The sequence below is a fragment of the Trypanosoma cruzi genome, genomic scaffold (assembly GCF_000209065.1).
Source record: "Trypanosoma cruzi strain CL Brener 1047053516323 genomic scaffold, whole genome shotgun sequence".
NCBI classification, from domain to species: Eukaryota; Euglenozoa; class Kinetoplastea; order Trypanosomatida; family Trypanosomatidae; genus Trypanosoma; species Trypanosoma cruzi.
The window spans coordinates 6,677-31,277 of NW_001849455.1; the positions used below are offsets into that span (position 1 = coordinate 6,677).

The window sequence follows — 24,601 nt, forward strand, 5'->3', positions numbered from 1 at the left end:
ACTCTTGATTTCAACAAACACCTCCAACCTCCGGCTCTCACGACTATGAGCGAACGCCTGAGCAAAAATTGTCGAGGACTCCGAGATGGTAAAGGGGTGTGTGTACAGTGCCATCTCTTCTGCATTGTTAACGGCGTACTTGATGATGGCCCCAGGCGTAGCACAGGTTATTGTCACCGTTTGTGTGACGGCTGCAGGGTCGTCAACCGTCACAACGGGCGCCTCAACAACAACGGGGATCTCATATGTGTAGCCCAACTCGCCCTCCGCAGTGGAGGAAGGAGTGATACTCAGCCATATGAACGGTGGTGAATTATCGCCGCAGCACGGCACAAGATGACGTTCGGTTATGTTGTCACTGGTCTCGCCCCAGATTGGAGCGCGACCATCATGAGCGTCTCGCCACGTCTCGCACATCGATGTGCCGTTGCCGCCGCCTGAAAACACCTGAACCCATTCATTTTCATCATTCTTCACAGGGACAAAGGAAGAGCCCTCAGGCACGGGGAACACGCCCGGGCGTCCCACACCAAAAGGGCACACAGCTGATAGTGGGCACAACTCCATATGCCTCGTCTCAGCACACAACGCGTTTGCCGCAGTCCAACTCATCCTGCTGTTCCTTGTGTCGATCAGGTGAAAAGAGTTGTTCGCTCTGAGCTTCATTACCAGCTGGTTCCACCCCTTGTTCAGTGGCAAGGTCTCGCGCACCTCCTTCTCCGAAGAAAGGGGTGACGAGCCAACCAACTGGCCATCCAGCCACATTGCATAGCCCCCATGAAAAATGACACGCGCCGTCGCCTCCATCGACTCCGTGGCATACAACACAACAAACCAATACTGATTGGAATTTCCACCAAAAGGGCGGTGACCCCAGATGCCATCTGCGCTCACTCTTCCCACCCATTGGTACTGGCGCTCTTGCCCCAATGTCCAGATGCTTTGATTTAAAAGCAACCCAGGCATGTAGCTTGCATCAATCGGAAGGTCAGTAAACTCATCCGCCACCGCCGTATTGTTGAATGGATTAAAGGGAATCGCTCCAACCCGAGACTTGACATCGACTAATTCCATGAGTGACAAAAGTGGTCTGTTGGGTCGAATGGGAGCCACGCCAAAAGGGAGATTGCTACCAGTGATATGGGCACTGCCAAGACGATAGTTATCAAAGTGAATGTAAAAAGTTAAACCCCATGACTGTCCTTTCGTGGCGGCAATGCGCACAATCAGCTGATGCCACCCGCGCGAAACCGGCGTGGTGAAACTCTCGTTTAAAGGGCCAATGTCGCTTGGGCGACTGTACACCGGTTTACCATCAATATAAAAATCGGTTTTGCCGCCAGTGGTGAAGGTCCAGCCAACAGGAACCTTTTCCTCGTAGCCGCTGTAAAGGGCGATGGCGACGTATGACACAGCAGCCTCCTTGTCCTTTGGAAGACTCTCTGCAGAAACGGGAATCCGGCCACCATAAAAGACAAATACCTTCCAAACTTTGCCGCTCATGTGTTCTCCTGGCTTCGGGATAGCCGTACTCACGTTGATGAAGTCCTCGTCTAGTGCGCCGTACAGATACTCTTCCCTTTGCTCTCCCAAATGAAGAAGGTAGAACATATAGTTGTTGTTCCATATTTCGTAGGCACCCTCCGGAATGTCTGGCATGACGGCGTGAGTGTAGCCAACTGCAGTGCCTACCACACGCATTGAAAAGCTCGAGACGGCGGTGCACTTTCGAGGATCCTCCGTTGCTGTCGAATTGTCAGAGAACAACTTGACAAGGACCTGATGGTAGCCTTGCATTACATCAACGGCAAAAGAACCCCTCCGTGAGCCACCCTCTTCCCGGGGAACAAAGCGTTTACCAGCAAAGTACATCACAGCGGCGGTGTCAAACTCATATTGCAGCACGATACGCTGAACCGCGGCACTGTAAACAGCGACAGCATAGTACTGCACACTTTTGCACGGCACCTGCACCCGAAACACACCATCCGCCTGGGTCACGTTTTCCCACTTGTCGCTCACTGGAGGCAGCGTGTAGGGCTCCACCGTGTTGAGGTGACCGGCAACAGGGCGGATTCGAGACTCACCGCCCACGATGGAGGATGCAAACCAATCTTCGTCAAGTGCCGCAATCCCATCCACAGGACCGATTGCCGTGCCCGCCTTGCCAAATCGCACAAGCGCAGGGATGTTTCCGCCGGCAGTCGGTGTCACATCCCACGGGAGTTTCCCAAAAACGTCCACCACAGCCTTCAGTTGCCTTGTGTTCACCGTATCGGGGCCGGACACAAGGTCTACTATGATGGTATATTTCGCAGCGCTAGGATCTGAGGCGTTGGAAAAATGCGTGTACCTTCCCGTTGGACTTGTCACAGTGACTTTCTTTCCGTTTGTCGTAATATTAAATGTGACATTTTCAAGAACTGGCTCACTTCGCATGTTCCACAAGTTGACTTCAAATACCACTGGAACGTTAGGAACAGCAACCGTTGGCTTTGTACCCCAGGCAAGATACATTGCAGGTTCCTTCGGAGAGAATAAAAGGCGGTACGGCCGATACCAAGCGGCATTCTGACCGGGCATCAGCGCGCAGCAGCCTCCCGTGTGGTTATCGCTGCTCCCGTTGTCACCCCAGAACGATAGTGTACTTCGCTCAGCGTTGACATAGCCTTCTGCGGATCCGCCCAACGCATCCTCGTAGATGGACGGTGTGACAGGGAAGGTGTGTCCATCCCACGTGGCGTCTCGAGGGTCCTGCGGGGCGTAGAGATACTTTTGTTCTCTCGTCGGGCTGGTAAGAAGGTCACAGAGATGAACGCCCTTTTGGGGGATAAGATAGTCTGCGAATTTTCCCATCTCAATTATCAATACGAATTTGTCACCATGTACGTCGAATTTACCACAGGAATTAATAAAATTTTTATCGTTCTCTTTAAATCCATTCTTGATGTCCTCCGTCGTCAGTTTGTGGGAGCCGTCCAGAACACCAATGACGATTTCCTCCGCGTCGGCAGCACTGATAAAAAGAAGAGAAACCATCAAGGCCAACACGACAGCGTAGGCTTGTCGGGAAGCAGGAGACAGGACCGTTGGCATTGAGCTAAGAATGACGGTCCTCAAACTTTTTTTTGCTGATATGTCGGCTTTTCTCCTTTGAAATGCTTTATCCGGATATTAACTTTTACCTCACCCTTCGTTCCGTAAATCTGTCTTCCAATCGGCTGCGGTTCCACAACCGAAGCGCCCAGATAATCCCCCGCTTACAAAAAAAGGAAATATAAAATATATTTTTTTCTTTTTTGTGTGTTCGCAATGCAGTCACCACGGCGTCACAACAGCGAACAGATTCCAAGCTTGCAGACACACGCGCTCACACTCAAAATTCCGCGTAGACCACCTTCAAAAAAAAGTAAAAAAAAAAAGAAACAAAAACAGCAAAAAAAGATTACAGGATGTACGCAAGTAATAGAACGTGAAAGAAAGGAGGCAGAGATAAAATACACAAGAAGAAACGTTGGGGGTCAGCTCGTGCTTCCCATTCATGCTGCACACGTAATTTAAGCGCACGCAGAGATGCGTGCATATATAATATATATGTTTTTACTCCACGCTTTTTTCATACCGTTCAGTCACTTTCTGACTCCTGGGGATGGTGTGGCTGCGGCACGGGCTCAATCCCCACCTTTCCAGTCGCCGAACACCCTGCCTCTTCTTCCATTTCCACCATTTGCACCTTTTGCATTGCTCTCAGTTGACGAGCGCGATTGAGACGCAGAGTACTTCGTAGGGCAATAAATGACCCAGTGCCAATGATGACACCAAAGAAGGCAAGTCCCACCCCAATGACCAGGGCGTTACTTCCCCTGACGGTTTCAGAATCCTCGTTTTTTTCAGAGCTTCGTCGCGGAAACACATTCATGTGAAATGGGGATCGAATGGCGCTTTGTCCTCCTACAATAAGTGTAATGAAGTCCTCTGAGCGGGTGTTCAATACGGGTGCCACATACACAAAAGATACCACTGGAGTTTTGTAAATCGGGCCCTTGGGAAGATATGTGATGTTTTCAAACACCGCGCCAAGCGTACTAGAAAGATTGAAGTACCGCACATCACCAGTGACGCCATTATGAAGATCAATGAAGCACTGCGTGCGATTTCCACTAGTAATTGAAGAAACTCGACAACCACGCAGTGACACATAAGCTGCATGAGGCATCACTCCAGAAACAAACAAAAAAGGTGAGCCTCGCACCTCTTCCACTCTCTTTCCACCATTCCCAGATGTACTTGAAACAATGTACACATGCAAACGTTCCGTGTTGATGAAATTGTTAACTTTCAGTTTCCAAGAAAGAATGACGGTATCTTCTTGGGCCCATACACGAGAATAAACGTCAAAGGCTTTCGTGTTATCCACCCATTTCCCCCTCTCCTCGTTATTGTCCAGCATATCAAAGACAATTCGAAAATAATCCATATTTATTCGGACGGGGCCCGCTTCATCTAAAGCACGTAACGTACAGACAATGGGAGTAGTTTCATTGGAACATGATAGCGTAGAAAAGGACGCTGCTGGATATAAATCCGGGTAAAGTAAAGGGAAATTGGTGGAATACACGTCTTTTATCCCTTTAAGCGTCAGAAGAAGTGTGAAATATGTCACCGTCATGCTTGAAAAACTTGCTGCTGTGAAGTTGAAGACAAGTTTCCTCATGCCGGAAATAAATTTGAAAGAACCCAAATCGTTCTCTTCTAGAAATGTAACTTCACTTTGATGCACGGCTGCAGGACGATTACTTGCATCATATAAAGCCGCCCCACATGTTGTGGTGCCGCGAAGAACGAGGCCTGATGAGGGGACATTGCAGGAAATGGGCCCCATTCGCACCGCCGGCCAATTCAAGACAGACACCACGACGCCACTATTTCGAATCGGGAAACTTTGATTCCCAGAAATGTACATCACGTTCACTGTGATGCTAGTGCCTTCCGAGGCAGAAAAATCAAACGTCAGCGTTGTCACATCGACGCCGCGCTGCAGCGGGCTCAACTTCAGGTCGGCTTGGGGCACGGAGCTTTGAGGCGTTACAAGAAATTCTTCCAATTCAAATGCCATGGTGGGCTCTTGTTGTGAGTCTCGCACATTTATGACACAAAAGGATTTCTGGTGCGGTTCTATCTCCAGCGGGGAGCAGAGTAACTCCGACTCCGACGAGGCACGCGCACTCACACCGTGAAGAAGAGCGGAGCCGGAAATAACGACCAAAAATAGCAGTCTTTGGAAAAACGCAGTTAATTTCATATTTCCATGCAGAGCATTCGTAACCCCTTCGGGCTATGATTATAGAAATCTCAATATGGAGCAACTACCAGAATAGGATCGAAAGAAAAATAAAAATGTGTGTGTATGTTTGTTTTGTGTGTGTGTGTGTCAAGAGAAATCAGCCAAAACGGGGAATGACAAGAAAAACAAAAGAAGAATCTCCCCCCGCTCCCTCTTCATTCATAGCAACAAACAACAAAAATCCAAACAAAAGAACGACTGCATGTCCCTACCGGCGTCGTAGTGCTTCAAACCGTTCACGAAGTTCCTTTTCTTCTTGATCAGCAACTTCAGCATACTTAACGTTCAGCAGCGCCTCGTCGTGTACCATCTCCATGAGCCGAGCTGCCTCATCTTCGTCACCATGTCCACTCCCAGCCGTCCCACACTGCTGCAGTGAATTCTGCTGACCACCCAGAAAATCCACCGGTCGTCGAACAGGAGCGAACCCCAAAGAAGAAATATTGGAGCTTTTAAGAAGCACCTGCGGACCACTGCTTGTCGGCACAAGACCACCAGCGGCACCGAGTTTCGGTGCAGAGGCTTTCGGCGAGCCATTTTTTGGCGACGCATCTGCGCCAAGTCGGGCGTTTATGCTCTGGATGCTCTCACGGTGCTCCCTGTCACGGTCTTCCTTCTTTTTCTTTTCAAGAGCCTCCACTGCCGACAAATGAGCCGCCCGAAGAAAGTCCAACTCGCCACGCAATGCTAAAATAAGCTCCCGTTGGGATTCATTCTTCTTTTTTAGCTCTTCAAACGCTCGTAATTCATCACGCAACTTGGTGCAATCAGCAGTGCGTTGCCTGAGCTCTTGCTCCAACACCGAAACCCTCGTGCGGAGAGCATTTTTCTCGTCCGCGAGGTCATCCGATGCCATGCGACCCACCTTTTACTTCAGCACTTTTGGTCATCGATAAACAGAGAGGGAAAAAAAAAGAAAAAAAAAAAGGCAATTCTCGCTTGCCGCCTTCGCCCCTGATAGCATCGGTCCGCCGTTCCTTTCCTTCTCTGAACAACTGCGAGAGGAGTACCGGAACCCTTCCCCACACATGGCTTTCTCAACAAAGCAAACCCCTCCTCCCTCCCCCCCAAAAAAAAAGAAAAAAAAAATTGTTCCGAGCGAAGGAATGTATACACAGTCACGGAGACAGGGAGAAACACATATGCAAATATCCACCAAACTTTTCACCTTCCATGAATCCATGTGATGAAATTTGATCAAAATCAACGTTCTTCTTCTCTTTCACCCACCCCTACATATATCCACTAACCATTGTGCAACCCCGCATCCATGTGGGCGTGTTTAAACTGCACAACAAGAATGAATTTCATTGAAAACTTGAGAGAACAAAATAAAGCAAAGCGTATTAGCGGCTGCCAAAATTCCGGGCCTCCCACTTCGGTACCTCTCTTTTCTTTCGCCCAACACCCTCCCCCTACCTCTCATTTTATTATTATTATTATTATTATTACGCTCTTTGCCTCCCCTCTCTCTCTCTCTCTCTTTTTTTTTTTTTTGTTGCTGTTTATTGTCTTCAAGAGAACGCTCATTTATTCCTTCTTTTTTGAGAGCAAAAGGGACACGTTTCGGGAGTTAAGCGCACAAGCACCATCCGAATTCTGTCTTTCATCATTGGCCATCGCACTGCCGAGTGAAATGTCGCCTGACGGCAGGGAATCCTTTCCGACACCCCGCCGAGCCCTTTCTTCTGTAATCCTCCGCATGATTGCCGCCGTTCGTTGGGAAACATCCGAGCTTCTGCAAAAAGCCGACCGGCCATCCAACCCCTTGGCCGTAACAAAAGCGGGCGATGCTCTCGAAGGAAAGCCACGAGTCTCTGACACCACTGCACCCTCACCCTCCTGTCCACTGGTCACGAGGTCATCACGAGAGGGCGCCACCGCATCACTTGTAGGACGTTGGCACAACCCATCAGTTGATCGGTATTCCATTCCTCTCTCTTCTGTTTCTGTTTCCCTAACTTCACGAGTGTCATAACCCACAACTCCCATAAGATGTGGCGGCGGAAGCGGGTGCCGTGAGAGGCGCTGCAGTGTAGTGGTTGCCGTATCCGTTGTTAAGATTTGGGACCGCCTCTCTCCACCTATGTCATAAAGAAGTCTCGTAAGCTGTTCACAGCGCTCGTCTAGTTTCTCTTTCATCAACCTTGCCCGGAGGTGAGCCTGTATAAGATTCAGTTGCTCTCGCTGTGATTCAATCGTGCGACTCTGCTCAGTCAATAAAAGCTGCTCCACATGTATTTGCTGTTGTTGTGTATGGACCTGACTTTTATGATTCTTCACTAATTCTTCTTGATGTTTGATTTGCCGACCCTGCATTTCCAGCTGCTCTCGTTGTGCTTCAATAATTTGCTGCATGGTGCGTAGCTTTTCCTCATAGGTGTGTATGCGTTCTTTTTGACTTTGAAGAAGTGCACTCTGCACATCATTCCGTTCCTTGTGTTTTCGAAGAAGATTGTTGTAGAGTTCAGATTGCATGCGAAGAGCCGTCAGACGGCTGTAAAGGTTCTCAAGCTCTTCCGCTTCTGGAAACATCTCGCGAAAGGTTTTAAGTTCCTTAGACCGTTGGTATCGTTTTTGAAAGTCCCGCAGACCCCATTGACGCTCCCGGATTTTTTTTAGTTCTAGGCCCAAAAAGGTGGAAGGGTACTGTAACACGTTCTCATCCCCGTCATTTTGTTGTTTTTGTTTCTTCTCATTGTCATTCCCCTCCTCTTTCCGCTCCCTTTTTTGTTGCGGCTCAGGCACTTCCTCCGCAGTTCCATCATCCCCCGTCTCCGCATGACCCGCGGACGGAGCCGCCACCGCCACCGCCTCGGAGCCGGGGTGCTCGTTCGACCTCCGCACAAACAGGTACCCCAGCCCAAGATGACAATCCGGGCACTCCAGCCGCCCACGACAATCGTACGCATCAAACCACGGATAACGCGCGGTCTTCGTGCGACGCCGCACCTTAATAAAGGACTCCTCAACTATAAAATTCCCTGGGTGTGAAAACCACTGCGTGGGAGACGACGAACTCTGGGCTTCCTCCACCGAGGCAGGCGGTGAGCTCGCTGATGAAGACTGGGCGACGCGATCCCGGGTGCAACGACTGAGTCCACATCCCAGCACATCTTCCCTAACACAAACCAAGTCTACACGGGTCTCCTGGACACGTTTGTAACGTGCTAACGCCTGTATTGCTTGCTGATAAGAGCTGTTTTCAGATGTTAAAACCCCGCGCGACGAGGTACCCGTCGCGTTGTGGCTATTAGCTTCCTCGGGCGCAATCTCCACTGGGACCTCTGCGTTGTCAGCACTGCTGCTGCTGCTGCTGCTGCTGCTGCTGCTGTGAGGCAATGCTGCCGTTGAGCTACCCGGAATTGACCCGCCTCGCGGAGACGATAGCGACGTTCCCACGTCGTTTTGCTCCACTTGCTGCTGGCGCTGTTGTTCAGAGCGTTGTGAGGCCACAACGGCCTCCAATGCTAACTGCTGTGCTCCTGGTGGTAAAACGGACGCAAGTATCTCCTCTGAAACGGTGACGCTGACTTCTGCCACTTCATCACCGCTGTAGCACGGCACGGAGATGTCCAGAGCCAGAACGTCTTCTAAGAAATATTCAAAGGCCGTTTCTGTGGTGCCTCCAGCCACAGGCGCCATGAGAAGATCCTTACGGGAGCAAATAGGAAGCTCGCACCTCGAGCAGACAAAGCAAAGTGCGGAAGACATTACACCTCAAGAAGCTTATAAGGTGAATTGCACACCAGTTGAGCGCCCCAAAAAAAGAAAAAAAAAGCGAAATTTTACTAAACTCTCGTAATATTTGTACTTATTGATTTTCCCCACCTTCCAGCGGAGTACTATGCGCAGTTCTTGGCTTTGCCTCAGGCTTCTCCTTCCTTATGTCAATTGTGTCCCTTACAAATATATATATATCTGTATGGAAGGATTCCTTTCACTCTTCGTGTATGTTTTTTTTTTTTTTTTTATTGTTTTACGCCCAAAACTGCTTCTTTCTTGGTATGGGCGATGCGAACAAGCTGACAAAGAGGGGAATTGTCAGAAAAGAGGCGTCGCTGACGAAAAAGAGGGCGGAAGGTGAAGTATGAGAAAGCAAGTTCAATTAAGAAGAACGTCGCCATTCGTTTGAATTTAGTAAAGAATTGCAAAAAAAAAAAAAAAATTCCCCAAATAAGAGAGTTGGAAAGACAAAAAATAAATATGAAACGGACACGATACGGATACCGCGTGCATGCCGACATGCACAGTTTTTTACTCTTCAGATCTTTTTCTTCTTTCTTCCTCTTCTTCTTCCGCTTTTCTCCAAACGTTTCATACGAATCTCATCATCTGTGTCACTGCACGTCGTTCCATCTGCACGCATATTACAGTACCAGTGCTCCGTGTCCTCTGATATTTTTTCGGGGACAATACGCCACTTGTCGCATAAATCGCAGCACACCCAATGAATGATCTCCACTTCCTCTTCATTTACAGTGTTATTTGTTTCATCATTCTCCACGCGACGAGGCTTTCGTCCGCGACGCTTAACGCCTTGGGGCTTTGCAGCTTGGGTCGTATGAATTTTATTGTCATCACTATTATTCTCCTCAACGTCTTTTAAATTTGATTGTCTCCTGGTGCGCTTCCTTCCAGAAATGTTTTTGGTAAGGCTTTCCCTAATCGGAACCTCAGCTGAGCTTACCGTGGGCGCTTCTAGTGGGGATACAGACGCTTCTCTCTTTGCGGAGTTGCCGTTCGGCGACTCATGGATGGTTCTGATGCTGTTGCTTACTTCACAAGGCATCCTCACAGCCTCTAACTTTACGGTGGTGGGGAGCTCGGCCACCTCTGCAGAGCGAGTGGTTTCTCTGAGCGGCAACGGCAAGAGATCCACTCGCGTCAGGGCACCTTCTGGACATGTGCCTTCCCTCGTTTTCCAGAGAGCACGGCGCGGCGGACAACCAAGTCGTCGATAAGGACGAGGGGCTTCTTCCCCGCGATGCGTCTCGGCCACGCAAGTGATTGTTCCATCAGAAGCCCCATTGGTGTCTTTTTCCTCCCCCGTGGCGCCACTCCTTTTCTCCTCTTCCTCCTGCTCCTGATTTGGATTGTCTCTTTCCTCCCGCTGTGAATTGCTGTTTTGTGCGTCCTTTCCATCACTCTCACCACACTCGCGTTTAGGTGAAACAGAATCCATGTGCCTCGTATCTTCGGAAACCACAAGTGAGGCCCGTGCAACATCCTCCCGCTTTGCTCGCACCTCCTCCGGGATCATCATGATATTTTTTACAAATGTGCCGAGTGCCCTCTTACGCAGCGCAGATGTCAGTTCACGAAGAAGGGGAAGGGATAACTCGACTGAAGCACGGCTTTTGCATGCCGAGGGCAGCCCTCCCGCAGAGCGTCGAAACCCCCGACGCTCGCTCCTAGCAGTCAGCTTTGTGGCCTCATTCCCAGTGGATGCAACCGCCGCGGTAGGGGTGGCAGCAAAAGCCTGTGCTTCAATGGCAACACGGAGAGCTGCATCACCCGTTATGGCGACGGATTTATCACCTGCAGAAAGATGATCCGTTTCACTGGAAAAAACGGGACCCAACCCTTCCTGCTCTGGGACACTGCATGAACCAATATTCAACGCCAGTGCACAAACAAAAGGCGCACCACCCGGAAAGGGTTGATCTACATGTCGAAGCTTCCCACAACTGTCACAACTAACCCAACAGAATGATGCAACCACAGCCTCATCATGATGTATAAGTTTGTCCACTTGCTGCGCCATCCGCCCACGGGGTGGCGGTTCGACTGCAGATCCATTGGATTCACTGTTCTCTTGCTTGACATCCATTCCATTATAGGGCTTCTTCGCCAGACGCTCGCTACGTTTTCCATGGAGTTCCCTTGTCAACTCCTCGTTTATTCGCTCATTTTGGGATTGCGGAGAGCGTCTCAGACGTGTACTTTTGCTGCTGCTATTGCCGCCTTCTTCATTCCCCATGGCCCCATCCAAAGTGGCGTACAAATCCCCCAGCCAATTGCCCCGCAAATCCGCCCAAACGTCCTCGAGGGCGCAGTAACTCCACTGACACGTGAAATTTGCGGGGTTCGGTATATAAAGTGAGATCCTCTCCTTTGGCTCCTCCTGAATTCGTGGTTTTTGTGGCTTAACGGCTTCCACCACCTTTTGATAGTGTTGGCGAAGCCGCGGGGATCGCCACTCCTCCTTTGGCTCTTCCTTCTCTGTCCGCGACTTTTGATGACGATCACCTTTGGTCTTGGACGCCGCTTTCCCTAACAGCGTCGGATAAGTTGCCACCTCGTCCGGGGGATGTTTTGTGACGGGCTGCGCCACCCAACGATGACACCGCACGCACTGCAGAAGGACAGAGCGAGTGACATTTGGGAAGCGGTGACGCAGCGCCCAGAGAGACTCTGGCATGGGAATGTAGCGTGCCGTGGAAGCAACGTCCTTCTCCCCGCCATCACCTGCGGAATGCAAGGCAGCAGCTCCAGCCCCTTGTGCTCCGCGCATTTAGGGTCACCACAGCCGGCTCTAAAAAAAAAAAAAAGGCAGAGAAAACGCCCACAGGGCTTCCAGTAGGAAAAAGCCGTGATAATCAAAAACAACGGCACCCCCGCCAGGAACACCACCCAAAAAAAAAAAAAAAAAAAAAAAAAAGAAAAAAAGAAAAGAAAAAAAAGTCAAAAAAGAGAACAGTGAGCAAGGCGGCGACCGCAATAAAGAGGAATAAACACAAACACACACACAAAAAAAAGAAAAGTATTGACTGCCAAATTACATGTGTTTAGGTAAATATATGCGTTTGGCATTTTTATATATAACCGCATATTTGTCTCTCTACAAAGGTAGATAGACCTAAATAATATTGGAGAGCAACTGAATTAAATTGCCACCTTTCATCCCTTAAACTCCGAGAGATGTACTTCGAAGAGACATTGATTTCCATTAAATTAACCAACCGCAAGAACCATATTACAATAAGGTTGCATCATAAATGGAGAAAGAGGGTAACTGCACTAGTACGCCGCAAAAAATTAGACAAAAGTTGGAGATAGCCTCAATCATAACCAAATATTCTATTGATATATATATAACAATAGAATATATATTAGACTAAAAGGTTCAAGAGATTGTGCATATGGGGGGTGGTAAATACGGAGCCGCCGACACATTCCCACCCCTTCAACTCAAACATGAACCACGTCTACACGAGATGACATTAAAAGTTGGTCAGTGCACATATCAATTTTCAGATATTTATGTATACACATACCTTCTCCTATTGCCTATCAATCGCCATCAGCATCGCGCACATACGCCCACTCAACGCTTTGCCCCAGCCATCCTGTTCCCCCCATTTCCATTCCACCCTTTGCACCTGCACAGACACACACACAGTTGAAAGCAATCATGAACTCACAATTCCATTATACACTCCATTTTACTCGGAATTCAGCTCCAGTTTGGACATGTTACACCTCAAAAATGCCTCGTTAAGAACACGCAGCAGCTCCTCGTACGCTGCGTCAAGGTCCTTGTTAAGAATAATATGAGAAAAAAAGGTAGGGTTTTCCTCAACAAACCGCAGCTCCTCTTCGGCAGTACGGAGTCGATGTTGGAGAACCTCTTCGTTTTCCGCCCCTCGCTTCCGAATGCGTTCGCGCAGATCTTCCATCGAGGGGGGCGTCACAAAAATGTATAATGCATTCAGCAACCCCGTCTTCTCGCGTATCTTTTGGGCTCCTTTGATATCCACCTCAAGGATGCAGACTTTTCCAGTACTCCGCACTTCAGCCACAGCTCTCACGCTGGTGCCATACAAATTCCCGTGAACCTCACACACTTCAATAAACCCGTCTTCGTCCCGCATTTTTTCTACTGTGGCTCGATCAGAAAAGTGGTATTCGCGTCCATTTTCTTCACCTTCGCGCGGAGCCCTTGTCGTGTGCGAGACGGAGTAGCCAAAACGATCCGGAAAATCCCTAAGCAGGCGACCAAGAAGCGCCCCCTTCCCTACGCCTGATGGGCCACAAACGGCAATCGCGTCCAGTGGGGGGTTCATATTCACTTTTTTTATCCGGTAAAAATAAATGAGCGCAATCACACACACACACAAATTTTGCTCGGAATATCAAAACACACACAAACACACAAACACACTCTTTATACCCCGGCTTTAAAAAAAAAATATTATTATTATTTATTTTTCTTTTTTTTTTCCCCTTCCCTTTTAAGCCCTTAACAAACAAATAAAAAGAACAAGAACAAGATCTGTATATACTCATATATGAGTAGATGTAAAGAAACGTTCATGCGTACACGCCTAACATTGTTTGGTTTCATGCACTGAAAGAGAGACCATTCGAACAACTCACTTCTTCCCTCTCAGCTCTCCCTCACTGTTATTACCGTACAGGCTTCTTCAATATTGCACACGTCTCCCGCATTTTTTGAATGACACCCCGAAGCTCTTCCGCGTTGTTCATGGCCAAGCTGATTTTTTGCTCAATGCCCTCACGTAGCTCAGATTGTTCCTTCCGCAGTGCTGCTAACACAGCCCGCATCGCGTCAACGGCGCCGTCTCTTCGTTTTGGCTCATGTGCATGCATAATGGCCTCAAAGGGGAAACACCAAGGAGGGAGTAATCCTCCATCCAGGGCTCCTGAATGATTCTCACCGTCCGTGTCGTTGGACCTATTACGTTTCTCAGCAGTACGACAACAATCAACGGTGGGGACATTCTCATCATTTAGCTGCACGTGGCTTGGCGCACTCTTTTGTTTTGGAAAAAAACAAAACGACGGTGGCGGCTCCAGCTCCGGCTGCGCCATCGTCCGCACTGTGGCCAGAAACCGTGCCACATTCAATGTTGGATGAAAGATGCGTATCGCATCTCGCCGCTCTGAAACAATAGAAAATTCTTCAAGATCCTCAAATTTCACGCAAATTCCCCGCTCCTCCGCGTAAAATTCATCGTTATCCGTGTCGTGTTCCCCAACAACTAAAGGGTGAGCTTCACTGGGTGGTCCCTCACGTTGTTTTGAATGACATCTCGTTGTGGCCACTGCTAAAGACGATGATGGCAACACTCCCGTGTCAGAAGAATCTAATATGACCGTCGGCGGCGGTTTGTTTTGTCCAAACGTTGAACTGAGCAATTGAGGTGTGAAATCTGCTCGCTTCTGCAGAAGCACCATGTGCGACACCGTAAAGGGTGCGATACCAAGCCAGGGGTGAAAGTGCACCTCCATTTCCACCAGATGTTCCGCCCATGTATCGTCCACGACAAAAAACGGCGGATGCCTTATCTCACGGCGTGGCTCAGGAAAACTATTTGGAAGCTTAAACACCACACGATCAACGACAGCGTACAACTGGGATGCGGTTGTTACCGCCTTCTCCTCACTCGTGGAGACTGACGTCATTCGTACATCACCTGAAGTGTACAACGCACGGCGATACGCCAGATCCTGTGCCGCTGAAGACCCATCGCGGAGGTAGCTGTAGCGTATGTGTGTACAACGACTGATTCCTGCGTTGTAATCATGCGGATTATTTCCGTCGCCTTCGTGTGACGTTCCCTGCTGATTCTTTTTTTCACCGCGTCGCCGGGTTTTTGACTTCCTACGTGGTACAGAGAGAGGTGCGGCCAATAATGGCGACGACGAAGATGCACGGCAGAGTGAAAGCGGTAATGCGACACTCCCCACGCAGAATGGAATCAGCATGGCACCAGTGTACAGCACATGCTCCTGCTCCACTGCCGCTGCCCCTCTGTCGCCGTGCCGCATCCCCGTGTATTTCCGCACAAATAAAAACGGCAATCAGAGAAGCCCGCGTATGTGTGTGCGTATAAAACGGGATTTAAAAAAAGAAAGCGGGAGCCCCGTTCTTTTTTAATTTTATTTTACCTGTGTACTGTGTTTCGCCGCAAGAGGAATGAGTCAAGGGACAAAAGTTCAGGAGAAGTGAACACAAAAACAAATGGCAAAAGGACCAGCAAGGAAAAAATGTGGGTGGGTTGCAGAAGACGAGACAAATCATCCCGCCTGGGGCTGTAAATACACAGACAGTCACGAAATACGGCAGATCAGCCAATCAAAAAAAAATAATTTTTTTCCATGCAATGGAATTTCCGGTATTCTTATGCTTGTAAGGGTTCGGAGAGGAAGAATCAAAACGCCGAGGAAAATATAATAATGATTTCGTTAAAACACAAAAGGACAGCGGTAACAGCTAAGACCGTGTCAAATGGCTCTCCCGAGTTGTATCCGCGAACGATGCCACTTCGTCCGCATCTTGTGCCGCTGCTTTGCAATGAGAACGCAAGAAGCACTCCACGGGGGAGGCAGGAGAAGTGGAAACATATTCTGGCGTAGCGACACAAACTACCGGAAGTTTAGGCGACTGTCTCACTGTAACCGCGCATTTCATGGAGTCTTTCTTGTCTGAATGACGTCGGGCAAACAATCTAACAAAGATATGGACTCCCTTTTGGCCACATGCCTGGGATTCACCTCGTTGGGGCCGCCAGCATCCGGTTCTTGAACAAAAGAGGCTCTTCGTGTAGCAGCCTGTGCACGGATGGCAGCTACCGTCGATGCACTGGGATGCATCAACCCTTCTATTCCTTCCGCGACGTCACCCCACACGCCATCGTACCTTCCCAAAACGAGCCAATCCCCTGTACGGTAAAACTCATATTCCTTCCCCGCTATTTGCTGCCTCCTCGCAGAACTCTCCAAGACATTCGACGAATACGATGCGTTCCCATCCGTCTTGTCCATCCTCTTATTGCTACTAATACTATTACTGTCACTGCCGCCTGCTGTGATGAGTGCCCCGTCGGGCAGCGCGAAGCTCTTTCCCTCTATGATCGCACGACGAGACTCTTCAGCGGCGAAAATGCCTTCAATGATGCGATCCGTCACCAGATCTTTCCGTGTAATGATTCCAACGATACGATTTTCGGGGTTGACGACAGTCAAATGGCGCAGTCCCAGTGTGCGAAACATTGTGTAGGTCCGCGGAAGCGTCGTTTTATCGAGCACACAAAATCCAGAGTGGTCAATGTATGGGGAAAGATCAATTCGAACGTCCAACCGTGTTTCTAGGGGCGGCAATGTGCCCAACAATTTATCGTAAAACAAGCGTGCCTCAACCTTTTTTCCAAGCTCGTAGGTGCAGATGGAAGGATGTGGTGTGAAGTACACATGCCAAAGAAGAATCTCCAGTTGCTGACGCACAATGATCCCTTTGTATGTCCGATCACGCACACTTTCAATAGGGAAGGCGTTATGGCGAGTGCTACGTAACACGTAAAGAATTTGCTCAATGGTACATACCGTCTCTAATGTCACAACATGGGATGTCATCACATGTCGGGCGTCAAACATGGGGTACTTGTGAACTTCATTCTCAAAGTCAAGCATGGGCACACACCGCATTTGAAGTAAGATTGTGTTTATATTTTGTGTGAATAACTCTGCCGTCTTCTTGGCGATGGTAATGCCCATCATAAGTGGTAGAAGGTGCTGAAAGTCGCTTGTGCTTTCCATCAAAATGGTACAAATAGAGAATGTAAGACCCGTCGTCCCGCCTAAAAAACTGCCTGCGCCAATAAGAGCAAAACATCCCGGATCCGCCCAGGACGAGGCCGCTTCAGCCCCTACTACCGACACCGCGGCGTAATGGACGCCAATTCCAAACAGTCTACCAACGGCAGCACCAATAACAAGCCCCGGAAGCAGCGTATCACCGCCAAGTGAAACGCCAAGAAACAAGGCGGAGGCGAGAAAATAAATGGACAAGAAAATCACAAGCACAGGTGCGCCCAACATCTCCTCCGTATGCCAACTAAGTAAAGTTTGCACCGCGGAGTCGGCATTGGCAAAGGCAAGCGAGGCATAGGCATGCAGCACGCTCAGTGTTGGCTTCATTCCCCATCTCTCCTCATGGACCTGGTCTTCCACGGCAGTGGGAGCGGAACAAAAAAATCCATTCGCCCCGTAATATGAGATAGATGTCACGTTAAGGGTGGTAAGCAGGGTGGAGGGAACAGCAACGCATGGCCCACCCATCGCACCATGGAGCCCAGCGGGATTGGACTCGTTGCTCATGGTTTGCTGCAACATAGGCAACCGTATGCTGTCACTTCCAATCCTTGGCGGCTCCGAAGGTGACGGAGCGGGTGGTGACCATCCACCGCTGCCCACCGCAGCGGCCACCCAAAAATGGATGGTGACGTAAATTCCTGTGAACAGGACAGGCAAAACGTAGCGGACGGCTTTCGTCTCCAGCCGCTGCTCCAACCAACGCCGAAGCCCCAGAGCGAAGGAACTCAACCGAACAAACACACTGGCAAGTACACCGCAAAAGAGCCCAATAAGAGTTGTCGGAATAAAGTAAAAAATGTGCATTCGCACCAAATCCTCAAAAGACACGCAAGAGACAAAGAATTGCACCATCTCAGATATCAATTCTCCATGCGGGTAGGAATGACGGTCACGAAGACTAAAGTACGAAAAAAATGAGAAATATATTTGTAGCGTTAAAGAAGATACCAACGAAGCAGCAAAGACGTAAATTGCAAACCGCACAGGAAGAATGGTAGAGATAAGTTCGACTACAACCATCAGGCCACCAATGGAAACACCAAAGGCCGAAGCAACTCCAGCTGCCGCTGCAATCACGGTAATAACTCGGCGATCACGCGGGTTGCGAAAACATTCAATAATATGTACACTATCACAGCGAAAATAACGCCGTCGTTGAAGTGCCTGTGCTCCAAGCATGGCACCCGTTAGGATAATTGTGCCAAAGTGTCCTGTGCATGCTCCACTTGCGACGCTGAAGATGATAAAACTCACCTTTGCAAGAAGCACCCTAAAACTACCAAGCATAGGGTAGTGAACACCATTTAGGTATGCCATCACCTCCGGTAATCCAGACCCAATACTCTCAGGGACAAGGAGACATATAAGACTTGAGATCACAGATAGCACCAAGCTAAAAGAAATCCACATTAAATACCCCTTTTTAAGGGATCGCGGCTCAATACCGTATAAACCAACACCAACACCTTCAAAGAGAGCAGCAATATCTAAATCTGTTCGATTTGTCATCGCATATCGATTTGAATCGTTAAAGGAAAATCCTCGAAGCCCGAAGCCTAACAATTCGTACCGTATACCGTTCAGTACATGCAAAAGTGAAACCACCACAATAGCGATGACACTCGACGCAATGCCTAACCCAAATACAAATACCCATATGAACCAGCGAGGTTCTTGGTTCCGGCTTTCCAAGTGATCCTTGTACACTATCGTTGCTGGTTCATATGTGTCGACGGATTCATACCGCTCCATCTTTTGACGCTCACTCGGCAGAAAAAAACGGCGCCGTTTCTTTAAAAGCATATTCCACAAATCTCTCCCTGGCGACACGAGCCCAATTTTGTAAATAAATGGGGTGGAACACGACTGCGAGAGGTTCTCACATCTCCCCTCAACCTCCTCACAATCCTTCGACAGTGCGCGGAGACTCATCCCGTTCTTATCACTGGATATATAAATAAAAAAGAGGGGATGCTGAACGTCACTTGTGGGAGCAGACCAAGCCGTGACACACAAAACAACAGCGCCAAAACAACAACAGAAAGGCGAGAAAGGCAGGCTTTATATGCACAATCTATGTTTATTTATTTGTTTGTGTGCAAAAAGTATCTTTCGGGTTCTTCCACCTTTTAATCTTCAATGTGCGATGCATACAACTCTACCACTCTGCTTTTTACTGCTCCCCTTAAAAAAAAAAATAATAATAAAATAAAAAAATTCTACAAGACAGGGGCATGACATGTTTGCAACAACAAAAACAACAAATAAGACAGAGAGAAGTGGGATGGGGAGGGGAAAGAGAAGTAACAGAGACGTCTGGGTGGACGAGGCAACAACCCCCAGAAAGCGCTACCACCGCCTCGCAGACACAAACCAACAACAACAATCAAATATTTAGAGAATCTCATTCTCTCTCTCTCTCTCTCTTTTTTTTTTTTTTTTTATTAAAAAAAGCAAACAAAAAAGGACTCTCAACTGCAGTAGGTATCATAGAGTCGTTCCATAAAGGCAACGTACGCATCCTGGTCCTCACGGTTTCCAACGGCCATCAGGGGGTGACGACTATGCTTCAGTTCCAACACCTCCACCGCGGGAATCTGCGGGCACTCGTTCTTCACAGTCTCAATCAGTCGACGCGTAAGTTTATTCGGCACCCGGGTGTCTTTTACAGACATCACAAAGGCGATGGGGCAGCGAAGTTGCACCCGACCCGGGACAAAGGAGTACGGTTCATTCCCACCATAGTCACAAAAGTTACAAAAAAACCACAACGCAAAGCGAGGAAACCAACACGACGATGCAATCACATCATGCAACGTATCAAATGGCGCCTCAACAACTACAAGAGAAACATATTGTGCCAATTCAAGTGGTAGTTTCATCGCTGTGTAAAATGTGGTTGTGGCCCCACGACTACAACCAAACAACACAAGCTTCAAATGAAGAGGTCGCCCCGGGGATGAGTGCGCAGTCACGTCATTGTCTCCTTGCGTCACGGATTGACGTTCCTTTATGATTCGGACTGCTCGTCGAATCTCCCGCTGGCATGCCGCCTGATCCCTTTCTCCACCCAAGTTTGTCATCCGCGCCTGTGAATACATACAACGCTTGGAACTAATGGAGAATAAAGCAGACACAATCACTTCCTTCAGCATCATGAACCAATTAAGAGGGTTGAGGCTGAACTTATTGTACGCTATTTCATCCATTTCAGGAGATGCCATGACATTGTGCAGAAGCCTCGGTGCCACACGGCAACTAGCGTGGTAAAGGAAGGGAGGGTCTTCTTCTGCTGTTAGCACGTAATTGCCACGTCCCCTTCTAAAGGCTGCCAATTCTTCCACTGCAGTGACCTCGTTTGTGATGCAGTTGTTGCTCGGTTGCCAGCTACACGCATTTTCAAGTACATCAACGCCATCCACACCAGTGTACCGGGATATCTGAGACCGCGAAGAAGTGACGCCAGGGGTGGCCACCGTAATGATATTCGGACGGCGTGCGGGACTGTTTTCATACGGTGTTCGCCTTGGAAACATCGGCCACTTGGCTCGTCCACAAAACACACACACAGAAAAAAAAAAAAAAAGAAAATAAATAAATTTTCGTAAATAAACAACCATCACCATCTCCTCTTGGCCGTTAGAAGCCGTACGTCATTTTCTGACACAATCCGGCCCCTCGCTTTTCTGTTTCTTTTTTCCCACCGACCCGCAATTACTGCTTCCTCAGTAGAGCTCCTCAAAGTCATCAAGAGCGGCAAGCGCGGACTGAATCTGGTCCCGCTGCTTCTTTTCCTGCGACTCGCCCCCAATGTCATTATCGTCGTTGTCATCTTCCACGTCGCTAATTTGACCCGCCACCGCAGCGGCTCCATCTTTCCTTCTCAACGCGGGGGGCGCCGCGTCATTTGTGGTTTTCGTCACCATATTTGTTGTGAAGCCCAAATCCTTGGATGCCGCCACCTCAATGTTGTCTGTGTCAATACCAATAAGTTGCAGGAGTTGATCTTTCCGCTTTGCCTCCCGATTGCGCTGTTCCTCAGCAAGCGACTCCAGGACAGGGTCAACGCGGGAGCGATAGGCGAGATACTCATTAAGTATCTCCTCCACCTGCTCGCGGATCATGTCCTGCACCTCATCGGTATACTTTGCTGGAGCAAAAAAGACATCATAGGACGCAGTTCCTTTTACCCCTTCGCTTTCGTGGAAACCAGATGCGCGCAAAAAGAACCGCGACGCATACGAGACCTCCATCCGTTGCATTTCGTCGTGAAGACGCAGAACCTCCAAGACTTTCCCCTTTGTTGCCTCTAAAAGAGCGCAACTCTTCTGATACTTCTCTGCAAGAGGGGCAAGGTATTGCTTCTGCTCCGCAAGATCGTCCTCAATAATTTTAAGCCGTGTTGTTTTGCCAATCTTCTCCCTCTCTAGTGTGACATTCGACCGCTGCTGTTGTTCTTCACGTTTCGCGGCGTTGAGGATGCTGTGCATGTTCGCAAACGCCGCCGAACGCAACAGGCCACCTGGGCGTCTACTGCCTGGAGTCGCCTTAACTTCTGTAGGGTTCGCCGTTGGTTCGGTGTGACTTGTACCCAAAATTTGTGTTTCCGCCGGCTTTGCCAACTCATCCAGCGATGCCCTCAGCCGTGTTTTTTCTTCTTCTAATCGGGAGAGAAGGGACTGAAGACTATTGTAGCCCCGCTCAATGATGCGCGCACCTTTGCGCAACATTTCAAACCGATGAACCATCGTTGCGGTGTGCCGGTGGAGCAACTCCCGTTGTTTCCCGGTTAGAGGCTCCGGGTAGTCGTCAATAAGACGGGGTGCCGTGGGACACTGCGCCTCTTCATTGCCACTGCTGTTTTCCAACACTTCTCCTTCCTCCTGAGACGCACCGGTATCGCTGTTCCGGTTGTTTCCGTGAATTGACAGATACGCTGGCGACTCCGACACGTATGCTCCCATATGGGACTTCGCTGTTGCAGGCAGCATCCCCACACACCTTTCTCTTCCTATTTTCTTGTGTTTTAATAAATAAACAAATGTTGATAAAAAAATATATAAATAAATATGTTTTTGTAAAGAGCCGGGCGAATAAAAAATATGCGGTAGGCAGAGCCATCCACGGAAAAGAACAAACAAAACCCACCAAATAGCAACCTTTCCTTTCAGATAATGGGCAGAAAAAAAAAAAAAAAGCAATGCGACGATAAAAGGGAGTAGCGTGTGTGGCTGGATTGGGGAGTACAAAAAAAAAGAAAAAAAGAAAAAGAGAGAAGCTCTCTTACTTGAACGTTATTGGGCACCAACGACAATTTCTTTTTTTGTTGTTCCTTCTCTTCTTTTTTCGTCAGCGTTAAAAGAATGCAGAGGTCCTGAGTAAAATATGAGAGTTGCTTTCGAGCATTGCGGGTTAATGCCACTCCCAACACGGCCGTCCATCACATATCGGCCTCTCCTTCTTCACTGCTCGTGTGCTGCTGCCTCATCACACCATTATCCTCTCTTTCCGGTTGCAGGCCGATAGGACCTTGCTGGGCGAACTGCTTCTCCAGGCCGACATAACGCTCCAGGGAGGATGCGATAACCTCATTGAGGCTTCGCACCAACGCCGCCTCCTCGGGACCAAGACGGAGTGCACCACGTTCACACAGCTCCCACACACTTGTTGCGGAAGGAAGGCGGAGAGTAGGGGAATCGTTGTCACTCAACCCCGCCGTGTTCTCCGCCTCACCAGTATCGACGTCAAGTTTAAGGCGCACATTATTTTTGCCGGCAAATTGGGCAAGATACCGGCCTATAGTGGTGAGTGTTGTGTACATATCCCGCCGTAGGAGCGCGTTCTCTTTCCGCGCAATACGAAGTTCACGCCGCAGAAGTTCTACCGACGAGTCGTCGTTAAAGGCATCTGTGGTTGCATCCCGCTCTTCTTGGGAGCTGCGGAGTGGTGTGAGCGATGAAATCATTTAGTGGCGGAGAATTTTCCCCTTCACTTGCTGCCAAGAACGATGTCTTCGGCAGTGGACGGGCACGTTGCTGAGTTTTCTTCATTGACTTCTGTCGCTCCAACAACGAAGAAAAGATATCTGCCGGCATGAAACCCCTCTTCTTTCGTCCGTTATCCGCGCATTCTTTTCGCTGTTTATTCATGCGTTTCTGCTGCTGTCGTTGTGCACGCATCTCTTCAAGCATACGATCAATCTCATTGTCGTAGAAGTAAGGATCCGGGGAGTGGAGTTGCATTCCTCTGCGTCCTGCCTTATGTTTCCACTGCTTCACGGACACTCACAACCGCAAGAAAGTTTAAAAACAACAACAACATAAAAAAAAAAGAAAAAAAAAAACAGGTGTTTCCCCTCCCTACTCCCCCCACCCTTCTGAGTAACAGCAGGAACATAATCACAACAAACAAGCTGAAATGCCAATTAGACAGGCACACAGAGACCCATTTATTACACAAAGGCACACATATAGACAAAAAAAAAAGTCTGATACGTGCGTGTGTAAGTGTAGAGAAGACACGAATAATAATAAATAACAATAATGACCACCAAAAAATGTAAAACAAAAAAAGAAAATCTCCCCTGCCACCCCCTAACCCCCCCCCAAAAAAAAGCAACCACCAGAAAAGGAAACGACAAAAGGAGATGAAGAGAGAGAAAGAGATAAAAAGAGGGAACTCAAAAAAAAAAATTTTGCCGTACGTGCCGGTAACGTTAAGGGGAAAATACATCTTTTTGTGCTCATTATTAATTTCATCAAAATCCGTCGAATGCCCTTCGTACATCTGCGGCCCGACTTTATTGTTCTTCTGTTCTGTGCTCGTCTCCCTTCCTTTTTTTTTTCTTCTTTTTTTCGTGCTCGTCCTCCCCACTCTGCATCGGTTCCAGTTAAAAGCAGAACAACAACAAAAAAAAGAATATATATATATATAAAGAGAGAGAGAGAGAGAACGGAAAGAAAAAAGAACACTACAAGCACGAGCAAACTTTAAGTCATCCCACCTCCCACCCCCTCATTTTCTTTCATCCCTGCATTTGTTTCTGCTTGTTACCCCTCAGACAATCCTCTCACAGCAACCCTCTCCGTCTCTTTCCTTTAAAACATGTGCGCCTAGGTACACACGGAGAACATATCGTGTGAAACGAGAAAGAAATAAAGGAAGAAACCAACCAAAGAAGAAACACGCATGTATAGATCCCGGGTTGACACCGTCGTCATCGGCTCCTTCACCCCTTCGGATCGTAAATGCGCATAGAAATATATCCAGAACAATACTTTTGGAAAGGTGATGGTGATTACATGGAATGTCCGTTTGATTTTCCGCGTGGGGCGCACATTCCTGTCACCACCACTCCAGCCATCAGCCTCCTTAGGCTCCGTTTGGTTCTATAAATAGCTCCCCCTTGCAACCGCGTCAAGTCTCAGTTGCATACAATCATTTCTCTTGTCTTATTCCTTTTTTATTTTACTTGTTTTTATTTTTTCTTTCTTATTTTTTTATTTTTTGGTGTTGCTTATCTTCTCCTCTAAGTTTCATTCTCCTTCTTCGTTGCTTTATTTCTTTCCAACTTTTCCCACATATTCCTTCTCCCACATACACACAAAAACAAATACACACTCTCATTCTCCATTT

The 24,601-nt window shown here is 48.5% G+C and overlaps 11 protein-coding genes across 11 annotated transcripts, besides 30 other annotated features; all 11 read right to left on the bottom strand.

Moving 5' to 3' along the window:
* Positions 1-410: a sequence feature (heterozygous, non-Esmeraldo-like haplotype).
* Positions 1-3,096, bottom strand: Tc00.1047053509647.13 (hypothetical protein, conserved; the record flags this gene model as incomplete). Its single annotated transcript, XM_811125.1, has 1 exon — positions 1-3,096. A coding segment is annotated over one exon (3,096 nt), but the record flags the coding sequence as incomplete, so codon positions are not given.
* Positions 411-1,680: a sequence feature (areas merged during assembly that could not be assigned to a particular haplotype. This can correspond to areas where the two haplotypes were merged or to regions with more than two copies in the genome that were merged during assembly.).
* Positions 1,681-2,491: a sequence feature (heterozygous, non-Esmeraldo-like haplotype).
* Positions 2,492-3,127: a sequence feature (areas merged during assembly that could not be assigned to a particular haplotype. This can correspond to areas where the two haplotypes were merged or to regions with more than two copies in the genome that were merged during assembly.).
* Positions 3,128-5,589: a sequence feature (areas merged during assembly that could not be assigned to a particular haplotype. This can correspond to areas where the two haplotypes were merged or to regions with more than two copies in the genome that were merged during assembly.).
* Positions 3,274-3,294: a sequence feature (AT_rich).
* Positions 3,402-3,443: a sequence feature (A-rich).
* Tc00.1047053509647.26 (hypothetical protein, conserved) lies at positions 3,626-5,302 on the bottom strand (the record flags this gene model as incomplete). The annotated part of the gene is made up of 1 exon (XM_811126.1): positions 3,626-5,302. The coding sequence occupies one exon, from the start codon at positions 5,300-5,302 to the stop codon at positions 3,626-3,628; it is 1,677 nt and encodes a 558-aa protein (XP_816219.1).
* Positions 5,399-5,432: a microsatellite.
* Positions 5,553-6,200, bottom strand: Tc00.1047053509647.40 (hypothetical protein, conserved; the record flags this gene model as incomplete). The annotated part of the gene is made up of 1 exon (XM_811109.1): positions 5,553-6,200. The coding sequence occupies one exon, from the start codon at positions 6,198-6,200 to the stop codon at positions 5,553-5,555; it is 648 nt and encodes a 215-aa protein (XP_816202.1).
* Positions 5,590-6,049: a sequence feature (areas merged during assembly that could not be assigned to a particular haplotype. This can correspond to areas where the two haplotypes were merged or to regions with more than two copies in the genome that were merged during assembly.).
* Positions 6,050-7,045: a sequence feature (areas merged during assembly that could not be assigned to a particular haplotype. This can correspond to areas where the two haplotypes were merged or to regions with more than two copies in the genome that were merged during assembly.).
* Positions 6,752-6,771: a microsatellite.
* Positions 6,772-6,795: a microsatellite.
* On the bottom strand, positions 6,875-9,058 carry Tc00.1047053509647.50 (hypothetical protein, conserved; the record flags this gene model as incomplete). Its single annotated transcript, XM_811110.1, has 1 exon — positions 6,875-9,058. One exon carries the CDS (start codon positions 9,056-9,058, stop codon positions 6,875-6,877), a length of 2,184 nt encoding a protein of 727 aa, XP_816203.1.
* Positions 7,046-7,081: a sequence feature (areas merged during assembly that could not be assigned to a particular haplotype. This can correspond to areas where the two haplotypes were merged or to regions with more than two copies in the genome that were merged during assembly.).
* Positions 7,082-8,370: a sequence feature (areas merged during assembly that could not be assigned to a particular haplotype. This can correspond to areas where the two haplotypes were merged or to regions with more than two copies in the genome that were merged during assembly.).
* Positions 8,371-8,372: a sequence feature (areas merged during assembly that could not be assigned to a particular haplotype. This can correspond to areas where the two haplotypes were merged or to regions with more than two copies in the genome that were merged during assembly.).
* Positions 8,373-15,579: a sequence feature (areas merged during assembly that could not be assigned to a particular haplotype. This can correspond to areas where the two haplotypes were merged or to regions with more than two copies in the genome that were merged during assembly.).
* Positions 8,646-8,678: a microsatellite.
* Tc00.1047053509647.60 (hypothetical protein, conserved) lies at positions 9,609-11,861 on the bottom strand (the record flags this gene model as incomplete). The annotated part of the gene is made up of 1 exon (XM_811111.1): positions 9,609-11,861. One exon carries the CDS (start codon positions 11,859-11,861, stop codon positions 9,609-9,611), a length of 2,253 nt encoding a protein of 750 aa, XP_816204.1.
* Positions 9,614-9,650: a microsatellite.
* Positions 11,983-12,030: a microsatellite.
* Positions 12,793-13,413, bottom strand: Tc00.1047053509647.70 (guanylate kinase, putative; the record flags this gene model as incomplete). Its single annotated transcript, XM_811112.1, has 1 exon — positions 12,793-13,413. The coding sequence occupies one exon, from the start codon at positions 13,411-13,413 to the stop codon at positions 12,793-12,795; it is 621 nt and encodes a 206-aa protein (XP_816205.1).
* Positions 13,527-13,570: a sequence feature (AT_rich).
* On the bottom strand, positions 13,757-15,142 carry Tc00.1047053509647.80 (hypothetical protein, conserved; the record flags this gene model as incomplete). Its single annotated transcript, XM_811113.1, has 1 exon — positions 13,757-15,142. One exon carries the CDS (start codon positions 15,140-15,142, stop codon positions 13,757-13,759), a length of 1,386 nt encoding a protein of 461 aa, XP_816206.1.
* Positions 15,580-16,241: a sequence feature (areas merged during assembly that could not be assigned to a particular haplotype. This can correspond to areas where the two haplotypes were merged or to regions with more than two copies in the genome that were merged during assembly.).
* Tc00.1047053509647.90 (chloride channel protein, putative) lies at positions 15,782-18,898 on the bottom strand (the record flags this gene model as incomplete). The annotated part of the gene is made up of 1 exon (XM_811114.1): positions 15,782-18,898. The coding sequence occupies one exon, from the start codon at positions 18,896-18,898 to the stop codon at positions 15,782-15,784; it is 3,117 nt and encodes a 1,038-aa protein (XP_816207.1).
* Positions 16,242-21,940: a sequence feature (areas merged during assembly that could not be assigned to a particular haplotype. This can correspond to areas where the two haplotypes were merged or to regions with more than two copies in the genome that were merged during assembly.).
* Positions 19,152-19,185: a sequence feature (AT_rich).
* Positions 19,369-19,409: a repeat region.
* Tc00.1047053509647.100 (hypothetical protein, conserved) lies at positions 19,438-20,175 on the bottom strand (the record flags this gene model as incomplete). The annotated part of the gene is made up of 1 exon (XM_811115.1): positions 19,438-20,175. The coding sequence occupies one exon, from the start codon at positions 20,173-20,175 to the stop codon at positions 19,438-19,440; it is 738 nt and encodes a 245-aa protein (XP_816208.1).
* Positions 20,538-20,569: a sequence feature (AT_rich).
* On the bottom strand, positions 20,692-21,957 carry Tc00.1047053509647.110 (hypothetical protein, conserved; the record flags this gene model as incomplete). Its single annotated transcript, XM_811116.1, has 1 exon — positions 20,692-21,957. The coding sequence occupies one exon, from the start codon at positions 21,955-21,957 to the stop codon at positions 20,692-20,694; it is 1,266 nt and encodes a 421-aa protein (XP_816209.1).
* Positions 21,941-23,089: a sequence feature (areas merged during assembly that could not be assigned to a particular haplotype. This can correspond to areas where the two haplotypes were merged or to regions with more than two copies in the genome that were merged during assembly.).
* Positions 21,995-22,036: a microsatellite.
* Positions 22,407-22,931, bottom strand: Tc00.1047053509647.120 (uncharacterized protein; the record flags this gene model as incomplete). The annotated part of the gene is made up of 1 exon (XM_811117.1): positions 22,407-22,931. One exon carries the CDS (start codon positions 22,929-22,931, stop codon positions 22,407-22,409), a length of 525 nt encoding a protein of 174 aa, XP_816210.1.
* Positions 23,090-24,601: part of a sequence feature (areas merged during assembly that could not be assigned to a particular haplotype. This can correspond to areas where the two haplotypes were merged or to regions with more than two copies in the genome that were merged during assembly.) that runs on past the window's edge.
* Positions 23,271-23,309: a sequence feature (A-rich).
* Positions 24,407-24,533: a sequence feature (CT-rich).